The 19,596-nt window shown below is 40.3% G+C and overlaps 1 gene segment (V, D, J or C); it reads left to right on the top strand.

The window, feature by feature from the left end:
* Positions 1–364: 364 nt before the first annotated feature.
* LOC128579305 (immunoglobulin heavy variable 3-43D-like) lies at positions 365–1,250 on the top strand. The segment is given in 2 exon segments: positions 365–491; positions 595–1,250. Coding segments are annotated over 2 exon segments (702 nt in total).
* The last annotated feature ends 18,346 nt before the right edge of the window (positions 1,251–19,596 follow it).

Here is a 19,596-nt window from a genome sequence, read left to right as displayed (position 1 = left end):
TTTCATGCTCAGATACCAAAAAAGTCACTCTGACAAGATGGGAAATACTGTACACATCTCAGAGACCCTCCATGCGAGTCTCACATTTGTAACACGGAAAAATCAGGACACTAACAACACATGATCCATGTCTACATGTAAACAGGAAATACAATGTTGGATGCTAAGATTTATCACATTACAATCTCATAATAAGAATTTATATTTTCACAAGAATTACCATGTCATATTCCTGCCCCAGCACACTCACACCTGCTCTGGCCCAGCCCTCTCTCAGGGTCCCACCCCAAACCTCTGATTTTGCAGAACGACATGCAAATATGGCCTCCCTCTTCTCATGAAAACCAGCCCAGCCCTTACCCTGCAGCTCTGGGAGAGGAGCCCCAGTCCCGGGACTCCCAGGTCTGCCCACTCGCTGCTCAGGACTGAACACAGACGACCCACCATGGAGTCTGGGCTGAGCTGGCTTCTCCTGGTTGCTCTGTTACAAGGTGATTCATGGAGAACTGGAGACTCGGAGCGTGTGAGTGGATGTGAGAGAGAGAACAGAGGGGCTGTGTGGAGGTGTCTAACCAGGTGTCTCTTTGTTTTCAGGTGTCCAGTGTGAGATGAAGCTGGTGGAGTCTGGGGGAGGTTTGGTCCGGCCTGGGGGCTCCCTCGAACTCTTCTGCGCAGCCTCTGGATTCACATTCAGCAGCTTCGCAATGCACTGGGTCCGCCAGGCTGAAGGCAAGGGACTGGAATGGGTCTCAGCCATCAGTAGTACTGGTGGTTACACATACTACCCAGACTCTGTGAAGGGCCGATTCACCATCTCCAGAGACAACGGCAAGAACACTCTGAGTCTGCGAATGAACAGCCTGAGATCCGAGGATACCGCGGTGTATTTCTGCTCAAATGACAGACACAGTGAGGAGAAGGCAGTGGGAGCCCATACACAAACCTCCTGTGGAGCGTGGCCGCTAAGGGGCAGCCGGGACACAGGCGAGGAGTCACCCAGGGCAGGTGCTGGGGGTGGGGGACGGGGGCTCAGCCCTGGTGTCTGCTCTGGGTGGTGGTTTCCTCTCTGTGTAACAGTTTCCTCTGGGCAATATCTCTGGATTTCTGATTCTGTGTTTTGTTCCGACATTTCTGAATTGGATGTATTTGAGCAAATAACCAAAAACCTCCCTGCACAAAAGAGAGAGAGGAGCTTCCTGTCACTTTATATTGTCCCCAAATGGACGTTAATTGTGAACACTTTGGACTAAGTCAGTAAATCTATTTTAAAAATTTCTCTTGTATCCACGTTGCAGCACAGAACACAGAACTGAAAGTGCCCCTCGTCAGCAAGCAAGACAACACAACTCCTGGACCTCAGGGACAGAGGGAGGCACCTTCCTAAGAGAGAGGACAAGACCCCACAGCGGTCAGTGTCTAAGCAACCAGCTCACAACATCCAATGCAGTGGACAGATGCCAAGGCGGAGAGGCCCCACCAGTGTAGAGTGCAGGTGTTGGGTCTGACGGTGTTAGACAAGCACAGTAAGGGAATGTGGGAAGGTTAGTACCACAATTACCCAGATGTCTGCTGAGAGAAGGGATGTTCCTCAAGAAGCCCAGCCTCGCTGAAATTGGGCTCGCTCACAGCTTTTGTACTGGTTTGGTAGAGGGGGTATTGAGGGCTCCCACTGGCAGAAAAATATTTCTGGGGTTAGACCCTCCACTGGCGTTTAAATGAGGGTGACCCCAGGAGGCCTTACTAGATTTTCCATGTGGGAGGAATAGTATAGGATGAATGGATGTCCCTGAGGTGTCAGCAGTGAGACATTTAAATAGTCAATTCTGATACTAATTTCACTCAGCAGCTCTAAAAGAAAAGAAACAGTTAAAGAAATGAAATATGGATGGAACTGGAGACCATTCTCCAAAGTATCTCAAGGACATGAAAAAAAGACCACATGAACTCACTATTAAATTAGAACTAACTGATGAGCACAGGGGTGCACAGAGGAACATAAAATTCAGGTAAAATCAACAAGAAGGGAGGCTGTAAGTGGGAAGGTAAAAGAACTTCCTAATGGGTACAGTAAGCACTATTTGGGTGATGGGCACACCTTTCGCCAGGACTCAATCTTTACAAAAGCAATCCAGTTAACAAACACATTTGTACCCACTCATACTTTGAAATAAGAAAGGAAATAAAGGCCAAATGAATACACATCAACCATGTCTATAAAAAAATAGAAAGAAGTTTATAAGTACAGAGTAATTATGATGATAAGGAGAAGTAATTAGACATATGTCTTTGTGAAATGTCTTGCGTGAAAGCGTTTCACTGTCACAGATCATCAGGTTATTATTATTTTTTATTGTTGGGGATTCATTGAGTGTACAAAGAACCAGGGTATACTGATTGCATATGTTAAGTAAAATCCCTCTTATAATTGCATACTGCCTCCAAGAGATGTGTCATATGCGATGATCCCCCATCACTCTACCTCCTTCCCTCTCCCCTTTCCCACATTCTTCCACCCCCCACAATACTAGTCATCATTTGTCCTCATATCAGAATTGATTGCACTGGATTCTTGCTTCTCCATTCTTCTGATGCTTTACTAAGAAGAATGTGTTCCACCTCCATCCAGGTTAACACAAAAGATGTAAAGTCTCCATCTTTTTTAGTGGCTGAATAGTATTTCATGGTATACATATACCACAGCTTGTTAATCCATTCCTGGGTTGGTGGGCATTTAGACTGTTTGGACAATTTGTTAATTGTAAACTGAACTGAAATGAACAGTCTACTGCAAATGTTCTTATGATAAAATGATTTGTTCCTTCTGTGTAGATGCCTAGTAATGGATTGCAGGATCATATGGGAGGTCTAGTTTGAATTCGTTGAGGATTCTACATATTTCCTTCCAAAAAGTTTGTATTAGTTTGCAGTCCCACCAGTAGTGTAAAATGGTTCCCTTCTCTCCACATCCATGCCAGCATTTGCAGCTTTGAGATTTTGTGATGTGGGCCCTTCTAACTGGGATTGGTTCACATCCCTGGGTAGTTTTCATTTGCTTGTCCTTGATAATTAGAGATGATGAGCATTTTTTCAAGTCTGTTAGCCATTCATCTATCTTCTTTAAAGAAGGTTCTATTAATCTCTATTTCCCATTGACATAGGGGATTAATGGCTCTTTTTTATATTGATTAATATGAGTTCTCTATAGATCCTAGTTATCAAGCTTTTGTCTGATTCATAATGTATAGATATCTTTCCCCCTTCTGATGGTTGTCTGTTTGCTTTGGGTATTGTCTACGTAGCTGTACAGAAGTTATTCAGTTTAGTTAAGTCCCACTCGTTTATTTTTGTTGTAGTTGCATTTGCCACTGAGGTCTTCTTCATGAAGCCTTTCCCCAGGCCTATAACTTTGGGTGTTTTGCCTATACTTTCTTCAAGAATTTTTGTTTCACGCCTTGGTTTTAAATCTTTTATCCATCTTGAATCAATTTTCATGAGTGGAGAAACTTACGGGTCCAGTTTCAGGCTTTTATATGTGGTTATCCAGTTCACCCAGCACCGTTTATTGAATAGGGATTCTGTCCCCTAGTGTATGTTCTTGTTTTGTTTATCAAACATTAGGTGGCTGTAAGATGATACTTACATCTCAAGGTTTTCTACTCTGTTCCAGATGTCTATGTCTCTATTTTTGTGCCAGTACCATGCTCTTTTGATCACTATGGCTTTATAGCCTAAAGTCTAGTAGGCTGATGCCCCAAGCTTTATTTTTCTTACTAAAAATGTCCTTAGCTATTGGGATTTCTTCTGGTTCCATACAAACTGAAGAATTACTTTTTCCAAATCTTGAAAGTATGATGTTGAAATTTTAATGGGGATTTCATTGCCCCTGTAGATTGCTTTGAGAAATATAGACATTTTAACAATTTGATTCTTCCCAGCTAGGAGCATGGTATGTTTTTGCAATTGTTAGTACCTTCTTCTATTTATTTTCTTAGGATTTCATGATATTCTTTATAGAGGTCCTTCACCTGTTTTGCTATGTGTATGACCAGGTATTTCATTTTCTTTGAAGCTACTGTGAAGGGAATTTTGTCCTTAATTAGCTTCTCATCTTGGCTGTTATTGGCATATACAAAGGCTACTAATTTGTGGACATTGATTTATATCATGATATTTTACTTTATTTATTTTTATTACCTGCAGGAGTCGTGGGGTTGAATCTTTGGGTTTTTTCTAAATATAACATCATATCATTGGTGAAGAGGGAGAGTTTGACTTCTTCTGCCCCCCATTTGGATGCCCTTTATTTCCTTCTCTTGCCTGTTTGTATCAGATAGAACTTCCAACACTATGTTGAACAGTACTGGTCAGAGAAGATGGCCTTGACTTTTTCCAGTTCTTAGTGGAAAAGCTTTCATTTGTATTCCATTCAGTATAATATTAGCTGTGGGTTTGTCATAGATGGCTTTGATCAGTTTAAGAAATGTGTGCCAGCTATGCCTATATTTATCAGAGTTCTAATTAGTAAAACATGCTGAATTTTATTAAATGCTTCTGTGCATCTATTGAGAGGGTCTTTCTTTTTGCTTCTGTGGATACGGTGAATTATGTTTCTGGAATTGCACACATTATACCAGCCTTGCGTCCCTAGGATGAAACCTACTTAATCATGTTGTATGGCTTTTTTAATGAGAAGATAGAAACTAATGTCTAGGATTTCACTGGGAATTTTTGCATCTATATCCATGAGTGAAATTATTCTGAAGTTCTCCTTTTTAGTTGGGTCTTTTCCTGGTTTTGGCATCAGGGACATGTTTCCTTTGTAGAACATACTGGGGAAGATTCTTTCCTTGTCAATTTTTGGAACAGTTTCTGCAGTATGGATATAAGCTTTTCTTTGAAGGTTTGATAGGATTCTGGTATGAAGCCATCTGGACTAGTGCATTTTATTCCTGGGAGTTTTTTTATTGTTTCTTTGATATCAGTGCTTTAAATTGGTCTGTTCAGGAGATTTAGTTCTTCATGATTAAGTCTACAGAGAGGGTGTGATTCCAAGTATTGATTCATTTCCTCTGCATTATAAAATTTCTGCACATAGATTTTCTTCTAGTATTCAGAGGTAATCTCTTGTATATCTGTTGTATCTGTTATTTCCCCTTTATTCTTTCTGAATGAGGTTACTAGAGATTTTACTTTTCTGTTTCTAGTTAGTCTGGCTAATCTATTTTATTTCTTAAAAAAAAAAACAACTTTTTGTTTCATAAATTTTCTGAATTTTTTTTTGTGTGTGTTCCATTTCATTAATCTCTGATTTACTTCTGTTTATTTCTTTTCCTATGCTGACTTTAGGATTAGATTGTTCTTCTTTTTCCTATTCCATAAGATGGTTTGTAAGTATGTTGATTTAGTCACTGTTTTTCAAATGTAGGCATCTACTGAGATAAATTTTCCTCTCAAGACTACTTTTGCAGTTACAGGTTTTGGTAACTTGTGTCTTCATTTTTGTTACATTTGAGGAATTTGACAATTTTTTATTTTCTCTCTTCCTGAATCCAACTATCATTTAGCATAAGGTTGTTTAATTTCCGTGCCTCTGTATGTGGATGAACATTTTTGTTGGAGTTGGGTTCACCTTTTTTGCCTTGCCTTGAGAAGAGACAAGGTATAATATCTATTCCTTTAATTTTGCTGTGGTTTGAGTTATAGAATGTGATCTATTTGGAGTATGTGCCATGGGCTAAATGAGAAAAATGTATATTCTTTTGCTTTGGGATGGTGTATTCTGTATATTTCTATTTATCCCATTTGTTCTAGGGTCACATTTAAGTCCATTCTATCTTTGTTTACTTCCTTTTTAGAGTACCAGTCCCCTTCTGTAACAGGGGGGTTAAAGTCCCCAGCTGTTGTGGTGTTATAGGATATCATATTGCTCAGACCCTTCAAGTTCCATTTCATAGATCAGAAGCATTTAAGTTAGGTACATAAATTTTAAAATTTAAATGTCTTTTGAATTGTTCCTTTCATCAGTATGAAGTGTCCAACTTGGTCTTTCTTAACTATAGTCGCTTTGAATCCACTTGTATCTGAGAACAATATTGAAACCCCTCCTTTCTTCTCATTTCCATTTGCTTGAAATACTGTTTTCTATACCTTAACCCTGAGTCTTGATTATTCCCCCAAGGGTAGGTGTGCCTCCTTGAGAGAGCATATGGATGTCTTATGATTTTGTTATCCAATAGCCAGCCTGGGCCTCTTCAGTGGCGAATTCAATCCATTGACATTTATTGAGAGTATTAATGTGTCTTCGAATTTTATTCCTCTTATTATGGGAACATCTGTTGTGTAGTTTTATCCTTGGTGCCATTGTGGATCTTATGTTGTGGCCTTTAGCTTCCCTGTGTTTACTTTGGTGGTGGGCAGTTTTGGTGTTCAGTGTTGAGAAAGGGTCTAATTATTTCCTGTAGAGCTGGTTTTGTAGTGGTGAATTTCCTCAGTGTTTGTATATCTTCAAAAGATTTGATCTGTCTTCAATTTTCCAGTTTAATTTAGCAGGATACAGAATTATATGCTGTAAATTGTTGTGTTTAAGAATGTTGAAGGTGGATGACCATGCTCTTCTGCCTTGGAAAGTTTCAGGTGAAACATCTGCAGTCTACCTAATGGCTCTGGCCCTGTACATCAGTTGACACTTACTCCTGGCTGCTTGTAGAAATTTTTCTTTCATCTTGACTTTGGACAAGTTCATTTCAATGTGTCCTGAAGAGGCTCTGTTTGAGTTGAGATGACCCACGGTTTGATATCCATCTGAAAGAAGTTTGTCAGGATCTTCAGTAAAACTTGTTTTCACTTATGATAGTCTCCAGTAGGGCTTCCATACTTTGGGACAATCTCTGGGACTATCTTCTTCCCTTTCAGGTATCCCTATTATTCATATGTTTGAACACTTTGTGGATTCTCATGGTTCTCAAAGTGCCTGCTCTGCTTTGTTGCTCTTCTATTCTACCTCAGTAACTATCTGAGTTAACTTGAATGCTTTATCCTCTAGCTCTGATGTTCTTTCTTCTGCATGGCCTAATCTATTTTTGTTAATTTCTACTGCATATTTGCATTCCTTGATTGTCTCATTCATTTCCCTAAAGTCTGCCCTATTTGTACTATATTCTACATATGTCTCACCTGACTTTTGGTTCTTTCTTTCTATTTTCTCATCCATTCCCTTTATTGTCTTTATTGTCCATGTTTTAAATTCCCCTTTGATCAAATCCATTAATTCTTTACAGGAGGAGTCTTCTGTAAAACCTGCCTCATGGTCCTTTGAAAAAGGTGCTCTATTTTGGCTTTTCATATTGGTGCTTCCTCATATATTCTTCCTTCTTGTTCACCTCCTGATTCTCTTTTTTCTTTCTCCCTTCCTCCTTGCCTCAGAGGTTAGGTGATGAAGAGGCCACTTGATAAGAGGCCAAAATGAGGAGAAGAGTAAAGAGTGAGCAGGAAGAAAGAAGAGGAAAAGAAAGAATGTCAAAAAAAAGAAGGAAATAGTAAAGTAAAAGAAAAAAGTGAAGGGGTAATAACAGAAAAATTCTGAATAACAGGAGAGGAGGATAGGAAGAGAGGATCAGCTTGATTGAAAAAATGGTATTCATCAGAACTGTTCTTAGAAAACAGAGGTAATTCAAGGATTTTGAGAGGCAAAGCTGTGCTGGGTGGGTTCCTCAAAATCAGGTGCTCCTTACCAGCCCAAGCAGAGCCAGACTCTTCCTCTGCCAAAATAAGAAAAGAAAAAGAACAAAAACAAAAAACCTGAAGGAAAAAATTAAGTATGGATGAAAAAGAAATGTAAAAATTCTACAGACTAATCTAATACTTTCTTCCTAGGGCCAAAATAGAAGAGTCTCATGGCCTCCTTGAGCCAGTTTACTGCTGTGGTCTACCTGCCAAACCATAGCTTTTTTACCCCAGCTCTCAGCAAAATAAGAAATAATAATAAAATAAGAATAGATAAAGGAAATTAAAAATACTATTACATCAAATAGAGGAGAGAGAAGGAAGAGTAATAAAGAAAGAAATGAGAAAGACAAAAAAACGGAGGGGATTTCTTAACTGTTGCAGAAGCAACTTATGTGGGAGAGTTGAGAAAGGTGCAAGAGTCTCTATCCAAAGAGACAATGTACAGGAGTGAAATTGGGACAGACAATAAATAAGACTAAAATACTGTAAGCACAAAAATCAGGAGCCCTTGCTCTTGACGAAAGGAAAAATGAAAGTTTAGAAAAGATCCAACCAAATAAATTAGCAAAAAAAAAAAAATCAAAATTAAAAAGAAAGCTCTGATAACCAACAATAAGCAACCTCAGCAACAAATAGAAGAAAAATAAAGAAAAGAACACTAATAACTACAAGATAAAAAGAAAAATTTAAAATAATTATAAATGTACATATATAAAAGTAGATATATATTATAGAAGGGTCCAACTTTAGTAGGACTATATATGTGTTGGAATTAACTGCAAGGACACCAGGTGTTGTTGTACCTTCAGGGGATGGACATTACCACTAGTCAGCTCTCTCTAATTCCCAGGCATAGACCGATTTCCCACCTTAATTTTTCACTGTGATCACCTGATCATCTCCTGAGCATTCAGGCCTCACCAAGTTGGGATCTTAAAGCTCTTCAGAATCCTTCAAAAGCAAGTCTCACCATGTCCACTGCCAACAGCTCCTGTGGGGTGCAGGAGTCCCTGAGGCCTGTCATGAGTGGAGTTCTGATCACAGCAGGCAGAACTAAGAAGGTTATGCTTTAGGGCCCCAGTAAGAGGCCCACCCTCATGACCTTCTCCCAGCCTTCCCACAATGGCCACCTGGCTACCGAGACCTTCCCAGTATGGCTGTCTTCACCACTGCCAAAATGATGGCAAATCCACTCCAACCAATGCTGAAATCTGGCTACTGTACACTGTGCAGGTGTGCCCATTCTTCCAAGCTGTCTATTAAACACAAGTTTTCCCCTGAAAACTGCAAACTCCGAAAAGGTTTCCTCCCATCCTTAACATCAGCAGAGGGGGTGGTTATTGCCACCAACTTGCAAAAACTTGCCTAGTATGTCAGAACTCCACCGCTGCAGTTCATACACTATATCCAGTACATCACCACCTCAGTACACACCCTGAGACAAATCTCCAAGAAGGATCTCCAGCCAGCTACAGCATGGCTCTCTTGAAATCCCCACCTGTACTAAAAGAGCTCGGTCCTTCCATTGGATCCTTCCAGTCTGCCATCTTGCTCTGCCCCTCAATCATCAGGTTATTCTGACACACTTGAGTTATCTCTCTGCTTCACCCTATCAGGAACATCACACAGCCTGAGTAATCACGTGGCCTCAAAGTGGAGAGTTACATTGATCATTTCTTTTTTATTTATTTATTTTTCCTTTTATTAAGTCATATACACATAAATAATAAATACATTTATGCATTTGTGAGGTACAATGTATTGATTTATTTTATTATTTATATTTTATTTATTTTTGTTGATTTTTTATTTTATTATTTTCTGACAGACCGGTTCTTCTGAAAGACTTTAGTTATCTATCTGCTTCACCCTATCAGGAACATCACACAGCCTGAGTAGAGAGAATCATGGGGCCTCCCAGTGGAGAGTTACATTCATCATTTCTTTTTTATTTATTTTTTTTACTTTTATTAAGTCATAGGCACATAGGTAATAAATACATTTATACATTTGTGAGGTACAATGTGTTGATCTTTTATTTTATTATATTTTTTGTTCATTTATTTTTTTCCTTTTTTTAAATCATATACACATAGGTAATGAATACATTTATGTATTTGTGGGGTACAATGCCTTGATTTTTTATACAGTTTCGAGTGCTTACATCAAACTAATTGATATAGCTTTCACCTCATTTACTTAATTATTGTGTTAAGACATTTATGTTCTATACTTGATAGATTTGACTTGTATCCTTGCAATATACTCCATAGGTGTGGTCCCACCATTTACCCTCCCTCTATCAAACCTCTCCCCTCTTCTGCCCTCCCTCTACACTTCTCTCCTTCATCCTGGGCTATAGTGGAACATTTCTGCACTGCTAGTGGGAATGCAAGGTAATACATTCCTTTGGAAAAGAAGTTTAGAGATCATTCATGGATCTAAAAGTAGACCTGCTGTTTGGTACTGCAATTCCTCTACTAAGTGAATATCCAAAAGACCAAAAATCACTTTGCAACAAAGATAATTGCACCAGAGTGTTCGTCGCAGCTCAGTTCATAATTGCCAAGTCATGGAAGAACCCCAAATTCCCATGGACCCATGAATGGATTAATAAATTGGGATATATGTATACCATGGAATACTATGCAGCATTAAAAAAGATGGAGACTTTACCTCTTTAATGTTTACATGGATGGAGCTGGAACATATTCTTCTTAGTAAAGCATCTCAAGAATGAAAGAAAATGTACCCAATGTACTCAGTACTTTTGTGAAACCAGTTTATAATTACTCACACTTTCTTATGAAAGAGAGATCACATGAGTCATTTCTATGTCATTTATCCTCTTCATGACAGACCAGCATCATGTCCTCTCAGAGCTCCTGAGCCTATGGTCTTCCTGCTTCCAGAGACAGCAGGAGTCTCCTGGATGGACCTCGTAGACCTGAGTGTGCTGTGCCCAGAACTTTAACCAGAGAGTTTAACTGAGGAGTGGGAACAAGAATAGCACCTTAAATTGTCTCAGTTCCCAGTCATGGGTATATCTTTAGGCCCTTGTTTTGTTCACATCTGCAGGTCACTCAGCCTTGTGTCCAAAGAGGAGGTAAGGCCAAGTCTGTGAGAGGTGTGGTACTCCTAGAAGCAGACTTTTGAACAGAAGTCAGTACAGTGATCAAAGTGTTAATATATTTTGCTAGAGTAAACCTTGAGACCCTGGGATAAAACTCCATTGGTCATGGTATATAATTTGATGTATTGCTGGATTCTGTTTTTTAGGATCTTGTTGAGTATTGTCACATAAATATTCATTAGTGATATTGGTCTATAATTTTATTTTCAAGTTGGGTCTTTTCCTGGTTTGGGGATCAAGGTGATGTTTGCTTCATAGAATGTGTTGGGTAGTATTTCTTATTTTTCTATATCTTGGAAAAGGTTAAGTAATATAAGTACTAGTTCCTCTTTAAACGTTTGGTAGAATTCTGATGTGAAGCCATCTGGTCCCTGGCTTCTATTCTTAGGGAGATTTTGTATAGTTGATGCTATTGCAGAACTTGATATAGGCCTGTAAAACATTTCCACTTGATTCTGCCTCAGTCCTGGAAGATGGTGTGCTTCCAAGTATTAGTCAGTTTCCTTCAGATTTTCATATTTCTGAGAATAAAGTTTCTTGAAATATTTATTAAGATTTTTTTTTTAATTTCTGAGGTTTCTTTTGTTATATTGTCTTTACCGTTTCCTATTGATGAAACTAGAGATTTTACTCTTTTTTTTCCTGATTAGGTTAGCCAAAGGCTTATCTATTTTATTGACATTTCCAAAAAAAACAAATTTTAGATTTATTGATCTCTTGTATAATCCTTTTGTTTTCAATTTCATTTAATTCTTCTCTAATTTTGGTTATTTATTTTCTTCTGCTGTGTTTGGGATTGAAATGCTCTTCCTTTTCAGTTGTTTGAGTTGTTCCATTATGTTGTTAACTTCCTCTCTTTCCATTCTCTTAAGGAAGGCTTGAAGTGCTATAAATTTCCCTATTAGAACTGCCTTTGTGGTATCCCGGAGGTTCTGATAACTTGCATCTTCATTATCATTTTGTTCCAAAAATATGGCAATTTCCTTCTTAATCTTGTCTATGACACAGCTATCATTCAGCATAAGGTTATTTAGCTTCCATGTTTTTGTATGAGTATGCAGATTCCTGTTATTACTGACTTCAATCTTTATTCCATGATGGTACGAGAAGATGTAAGGAATAATTTCTATTCTTTTAAAATTGATGAGGTTACACTTGTGACCTAAGATGTGATCGATTTTGGAGTATGTTCTGTGGGCTGATAAGAAGAATGTGTATTCCGTTTTTTCAGGATAAAATGTTCTGTAGATGTCTGTTAAATGCAAATTGTTGAATGGTGAAGTTTAAATCTAAAATTTCTTTGCTTAGCTTCTTATCAGAGGATCTATCCAACACTGCCAAAGGAGTGTTAAAATCCTCGACTATTATGGACCTGGAGGAAATCAAGTTACTCATGTCTGTTAGAGTCTCTCTTAAATTGAGGCACATTTCAGTTGGGTGCTTAAATATTAATAATTAAAATCTCATTATATTGAGCATTACCCTTAACAAATATGAAGTGACCATCCATATCCTTCCTTACTTTTGTTGGCTTAAAGCCTATTGTATCTGCGAATAAAATTGCAGCACCTGCTTTTTTCTGCTTTCCATTTGCCTGGAATATAGAGGAACATCCCTTCACCCTCAGTCTATATTTATCTTTTAAGGTAAGTTGAGATTCTTGTATGCATCAGATATCTGACCTCACAGAGCACTGGAGCGAGTCATACTTGAGCTGCCAGCAGACCTCTGAGTTTTTGTATCCAGTCAGCCAACCTGTGCCTCTTTAGAGGACCATTTAAGCCATTCACATAAATTGAGAATATTGATAAGCCTGGTAGAATTTTGGGTATCGAGTTTTTCAAAAGTCCAGTCCAAAAATCACTTTTTAATCCTTTCACCACTGTGGAAGTTGGAATGTGAGCAAAAGTTTCTGAGTGAGTTTACTTTTGTGGTGGAGGATTGTGCTGGTCATTATGGAGGTTAGGTCTGAGAATATCCTGGAGAGGTGGTTTAGTTATGGCAAATTTCTTCAACATGTGAGTGTTATTAAAGTATTTAATTTCTTCATCATAAATGAAACTCAGTTTAGCTGGATACAGGATCCAGGGTTGAAAGTTATTTTGTTTTAGGAGATTTAAAGCCAATGACTACCCTATTCTAGCTTGAAAGGTTTCAGCAGAGAGATCTGCATTCTAATATTCTTCCCTTTGTAGGTTATGATTCTCTTATGTCTGGCTGCTTTCAAAATTTTCTCCCTCACATTAAATTTAGTGAGGTTAATTATGATGTGCCTGGGGGATGTCTTAATCAGGTTGAGTTGTGCTGGGGATCTGAAACTGTCTGCTATCTGAATTTCAGAATCTCTTGACATTTCTCGAAAGTTCTCCTACATAATCTCTTGAAGAAGAGCCTCTGTGCTTTGCGAAGCAACTTCATCACTGTCAGGGATTCCTATAAGGCGAATATTAGTTTTCTTTGAATTATCCCAGAGTTCTCCAAGATAATGATCAATTTTTACTCTCCATTTCTCTTCCTCTTTGAGAGTTTGGGAGCATTCAAAAACTTTGTCTTCAATGTCGTAAATCCTTTCTTCTGCTTGCTCCATTCTGTTACTGAGGGATTCTACTGTATTTCTCAGATGTTTGAGGGTTGCAAATTCTTGCTTCAATGTGTCAAAATCTTTTGTGATTTTGTCTTTGAATTCATTGAATTATTGAAATAACTTTTGAAATGCTCCTTCAATTTCTAATTCCAACTTTGCCTCTATTCTATTAAACTTATTTGCAATCCAAATTCTGAATTTGATTTCTGACATCTCAGCTATCTGTTTATGAATGGGATCTTCAGTTGTGTCTGCCATATCCTTCCTTGTGGGGTTGATCTACTCTGGTCATTCATGTTACCGGAATTGTTCCACTGATTCCACCCCACGATTATTTTATACTGTTTGACTAGATGAGCAGACAAGGAGAAGTCTTGTTGGGGGCTCCAGGAGTAGTGATTAATCAGCCCTTTGCCCAAAAGCTGGGACTGGTGTCTGTACCTTTTCCCCTAGAGCTTTGCCAAGGACTCGTACAGTGCTATGGCCTGAGAGACTGGGGCTTTGGGGGGGCTGGTGGTGGGACTAAGTGATTCTGTCTTGTTTTCAGCTGGTCTTTGTCCTACCCTAGTGAATCAGTTACTCTGGGTTGAAGTCTGAGCTGTGGAGAAATACCAGCAATTAAGTCACTCTGCCCCCCCACAGACAACAATTGGAGAAGGAAAATCAAACTTTCCCACAACCACACACACAGGGTACCACTTTAGATAGTCCTCGGTTGACTGGCCCAGTTCAACAGGTCCAAATCAATTGTCCCATTCAGCACTGGTCTCAGGTGGGAGAGTTCAAGAGGTCTTCAGCAACTAGATAGCAGGGGTCTGCTGCCTGGTCAAATATGACTCATTCTGGTCTCCATGAGGTAAGAAGGACCCACCCAACAAATAAATTAGTCTGAGAAGGTTGATACTTCCTTCCCCACCTTGCACCTCTGTCACACCCACTCACTGATAACCTCACAGGGCTGTGACCCAGTTCCCTCCAATGAGCAGATACTCCGGGGGTTTGTGCCTGCCTGAGTCACAGAAAGATCTATGTCTCTCCTCACCCAGGCCGCCACTCTATGCCACTATCCCACAGAGGGAGGTGAGGCCTGACAACCTTGGGTGCTTACTGGAGGCTGGTGAGGTTCACTCAGTTCCAGTCCCGCCCTTGATTGATGTTGCTGACATAATAGAACAACTTCACATAATTTGTTTCTGTTCCAGCTATATTCCCTTGCTGACCAGACGTTTGAGTTCACAGAAACTGCAACTCAGTCCAGGTCTGTGCTGCTGCCATATCTCGGCTGCAGTTTGTGTTGGAGCAGGCACAGTTAGAGCTCACACTCAGCTGTCAGTTCCAGCCTCTGCCTGCCCACCTTTGTTTCAGCTATGATCCACTGCGGGCCAGGTACATCTTAGGCTCAGTAAAGCAGTCCTCTGGGTCAGTCCCACCCTGGGAGTCAGCCATCTCTGTGCACATATCCTAGTCCCTGTGCTCCGCCCAGGCCGTTACCACCTCAGGCATACGCTTTACTCACAGGGCCTGCATGTCCATCCCACATCTGTTCTTCCAGTGGATACCAATGGAAAAGAAGCCTGGCTTCCTCTGGTTGCCCAGAAACACATGGAGGATCTCTAGAATATCCCCAGGAGTGTGAGTCCTAATGTTCCCCCTGCTGCAGCTGCTGCTCTGTGCCTCAGGGCACCACCACTCCTGTGTGGTTCCTTCTCAGTTCACCATTTTCTCCTTTCCCCTGTGCTACAGAATAAGCACAGACCAGCAACAGGCCTTGCCCTGTCCATACCTCTCGAGAAAATGCCCAAGAATTGGGACTCCATGCGGGACAGACTTCCAGACCTCCGGGTGAAAGTGGAGGAGAGTGCTGGGAGTTCACATTTTCAGGTAGAGAATATATACAGTTTTCTGCCTGCCAGGAGATTGCCATGGCCTTCTAGCAGGGGAAGGAGGTTCAGTTTTTAGAGGGTCCCACCCATGTGATAAAATGGGAGGATGTTTGAACTCTGCTGGCTTATTTGTATGGAGAATACTGTGAGCCGTTCTCATGGGGGAGGGAACTCCCATCCACTTGGCAATGGGTTTTATATCTTTTGTTTGTATCCTTGGGGTTGCAGCTCACCTCAGCAGGGTTGATGTGCATTCATCAACCTTCTCTCTTGCCTCAGCTCCAAGCCATCGGCTAACTTGCTAAACTTCTGTCCTTTAACTCTCCTTCTGGATGGGGGCCTCTGTGGAAAGCTGGCTCCAGTCAGCCAGCTTGCCTCCCTATTTTTATTTATTTTTTTGTTTTTGGAGAAACAGAGTCTCACTTTGTCAACCTTGGTAGAGTGCTATAGCATGACAGCTCACACCAACCTCCAGGTCTTGGGCTTAGGTGATTCCTTGCCTCAGCCTCCAGAGTAGCTGGGACTACAGGTGCCCGCCACAATGCCTGGTTATTTTTTTGTTGCAGTTTGGCTGGGGCTGAGTTGGAACCCACCCCCCTCAGCACATGAGGCTGGAGCCCTGCTCACTGAGCTACAGGTGCGGCCCTGAGAAAACATTTTTTTATTAAGACTTATTTTATTTTATTTCAAAGTCCTATAGGGCTACAACTATTCTTGGTCTCATGCACCAATTTTTTTTTTTTTTTTTATGCTTGAGTCAGGGTTATAAGTGTGCTGATCCCAAGAATAGTGTTCATTGTACCTGTTGGTAGGTTTCACCCCTTTCTTCTCCTCATCCCTCCACTTGATTTCCACTGAGCCTTACTTGCCTCTGTGCACTTCTATGGTCACTGGTAAGTTCCTGTTTAATAGCAAGTGCATGTGGTGCCTGTTTTTCATTCTTTATAAACTTCGCATAGGATAATCATCTTTGGTTCCACCCAATGTAAAAGGCATAAGTTCATCCCTTTTCATGGCTGAGAGTTTCCTTGTACACACATACCATATTTTGTTAATCCCCTCATGGGCTGATGGGCACTTGGGTGGTTTCCACATCTTTGCAATTGTGAATTAGACTGTAAGATACATCCAAGTCTTCATGATGAAATGATTTATTTTCCTTTGGGTACAGCCCAGTAGTAACATTGCTGGATTCATGATAGGTCTGCTTTTACTTCCTTGAGGAGCATCCTCCACATAGGTTGTCCTAATGTGCAGTGCCTCCCACCATATGTAACATTCCTTTCTCTCTGCATCTATAGCACCTATATTGTTTTCATCTTATAATTACAGCAATTCTAACTGGAGGTAGGGTGACAACTCATTGCAGTTTTACTTTGCATTTCTATAATTATCAGTAATGTTCAGTGTTTTTCTATATTTTTATTGTCCATTTGTGTATCTTCTTTTGGAAAACTTCCATTTATATGTTTCCCTCATTATTCAGTGTGATTTTTCTTGCTAATTTCCTTGAGTTGTTTGTAGATCGAGGATATTTCCCAAATTGTTGTTAGAATATTGATTGTGAATATTTTCTCCCACTCTGTCAATTAACAGTTCACTCTGTTGATTATTTCCTTAACTATGTAGAAGCTTTTTGATTTAATTGTCTTCTTCAGAAAATCTTTCCTTGATGTGACATTCTCATCAGGCATAGATTGACAAATAGGGACCCCAGAGTTCCCATTTTCAGGGTTAAATAATTTATTAATGAATTAAAATAAAGAGGAAGGTTCTGAAAAGACTGAAGTTTGAGTCTCAGAATAAGTGGGAAAATTAGGGAGACAATTTGGCCAGTAGAAAAGGCACCTGTAGACTTGTGGGTCCTTGTCATTACTTTCCACCAGGACCTGAGTAAGAGATAACCACAGAGCCTTGGGTGGATTCCACATCTTTGCAATTGTGAATTGGACTTTAGATAACCATTGGACTGTAGAGAGTTGTCAGTGAACGCACAGGTGCTCTGATAAACTGGCTACTCTAACTCCAATGTGTAAGAGGAGACATGGGCACAAATCAACACAGAAGCAAACATAGGATCAGAGTGGCCCTGACCTGGCTGAGGCCAAGCCCATCAACCCAGCCAGGGGATAGGTTAAGGAGGGTAAATAGACTGAGAGATCATAAGTAAAGGGCTGTCTTTCCAGTGAAGTGAAAATCCTAAAGGACAAGTCAAGCAAATGGTGGTTATTTCCATGTCACTTATCCTCTTCATGACTGCAGTTCATCCAGGGCTCATGAGCCCCCAGTCTTCCTGCTTCCAGAGATGGCAGGAGTCTGCAGATGTGCCTCTTAGACCTGAGTTTTCTGAGCCCACAGCTTTTATCTGAGAGTTTAACTGAGGAGTGGGGATCAGAGCGGTACCTCAAGTAGTCTCAGTTCCCAGGCACAGTTGATCTTTAGGCCTTTGTTCTGTTTATGTCTGCAGGACGCCCAACCTCTTGTCCAAAGAGGAGGTCCGGTCCTGTCTGTGGAGGAGTGGTCCCGCTGGATGCAAACTTGTGAACAGAGGTTGATACAGTGCCTGGAGTCATAACACATTTGGCAATGGTAAATCTCCTCGTGCATCATGTGGGTGTTCCACCAAGGCAAGAATCAGACATGGCCTCCAATGTAACATTCTAAAGGGGCTCAAATGTACACTGCCTTTTTCAGTCCCTGTAACCCACAGCAGGGCAACTGGCAGCATCTCATCTCCAGTAAAATAATTTTCCTGATATTTTTTGCCAATGTTTCTTTGTAAAGTATGAGTTATCTCTTCAGTTTGTCTCACCAGTGCAGTTTCAAAAGAAATGTAGTTTTCAGCTAATCTGTGAAACTTTGCATGCTTTTTAGTATGTTAGAAATAAAGGAAGGTCCATGATCACTTTGAAGGTTATTGACAGAGTAAAACTGCAATTTCCACATTCACCTCATGTGCATTTTTCCTTAAGTTTCTCCTGGTCAGTGTTTCTACTGACATAAGGGATTGTTAAATGTACTGTGAGATGAATTGGGTCTCATATCCATTTGTTTCTGTCCATGAGCAGAAGTCTTGAGTAGAGTAAGTTTGGTCACCTCCAGACACAACCACTACCCTGACTCAGAACAAGAGCAGAAACTTCCCTGACGCTGAGTCTCAGGTAGGAGCTGGACCTGCACACCTCAGAGCCTGCAGAGACCCCAAACATCACCCTATATCAGGTCACCCCATGTACAGGGAGCTCAGACTGCCGCCTCTTCTGACAGTGAATCAGGTCTGACGGTGGGGCTGATAATCAGGACAATTGAATTTTATTCTGAACGTTACCTTCCTGAGAGACGCAGGTGATAATCCAATCCCTCTTCCCTTGACATCTGTTTTTTTGTTATTTATTATTGCATTTTTGTGGAGATTAAAGTTTTACCATATATTTGCCTGAGACTACCCTCAAAATCTACTGAATTTTTCTGGGTATGTCACATATTTGACAAAAGTGGTTTAACATTCTTACCAAAATTATGTCTGGAAATTTCAGTGTGTCGTCATGAACACAAGCAACTGAACTTCTCAGTTGACATCAAACATGTTTATGTTACCATGTTTTGTAATTATTCCTGTTTTCTTCATTCCTTTTTGTCTGTGCAATTTGGTTTGCCTGACTTCCAATGACAGTTCTTTAAGCCACGACTTCACTTGCAGGCTGAGCCAACACCACTGCTGAGTGTGCACAAGGCTCCTTCTATACAGAGCATAGTGCTTCTGACTGTCATGAAACATGATATTAATGTTTCCATCTGCCAACAGAGTACAGCCTGACCATGTCGTCTTCCCATGTTGTCATGTGGACATTTTACTAAATACACTCATTAATTAGATCATTCTAAGTGCTCTGTCATTTACAGTCATATTCAGATCATTAGTCTACTATGGCTCTGGACTTTCTCTCTGAGGTAACTTATAATCATGATGATAACCAGATAGGCTGTTTTGGACAATTGATGTTGCCTTGTTAGTTTATTGAATGCATTTTCTTCCTCTAGTTTATCATATCCTATCTTTGCTAGGCACTTAGTTGACAATTTTTCTGAACTTCCTCAGAGGTGCCTCTGAAGTACACATTTGCTGTGGAGACCAGAGTTGAATCTGTTCCTTCTGCAGCCATAAGAGACTTCAGATTCCCCAGTGACACCTTGTCTCTGCTCCCTGCTTGGCCTCATGTTCCCCCCGGTGCCCTCCTGCAGAGGGTCTGTCTGTCCTACTTCTTCCACAC

The sequence above is a fragment of the Nycticebus coucang genome, unplaced genomic scaffold (assembly GCF_027406575.1).
Source record: "Nycticebus coucang isolate mNycCou1 unplaced genomic scaffold, mNycCou1.pri scaffold_44, whole genome shotgun sequence".
Lineage (NCBI taxonomy): Eukaryota > Metazoa > Chordata > Mammalia > Primates > Lorisidae > Nycticebus > Nycticebus coucang.
Note: the sequence above shows the minus strand (reverse complement) of the source record. Positions and strands in the feature narration are given on the sequence as shown.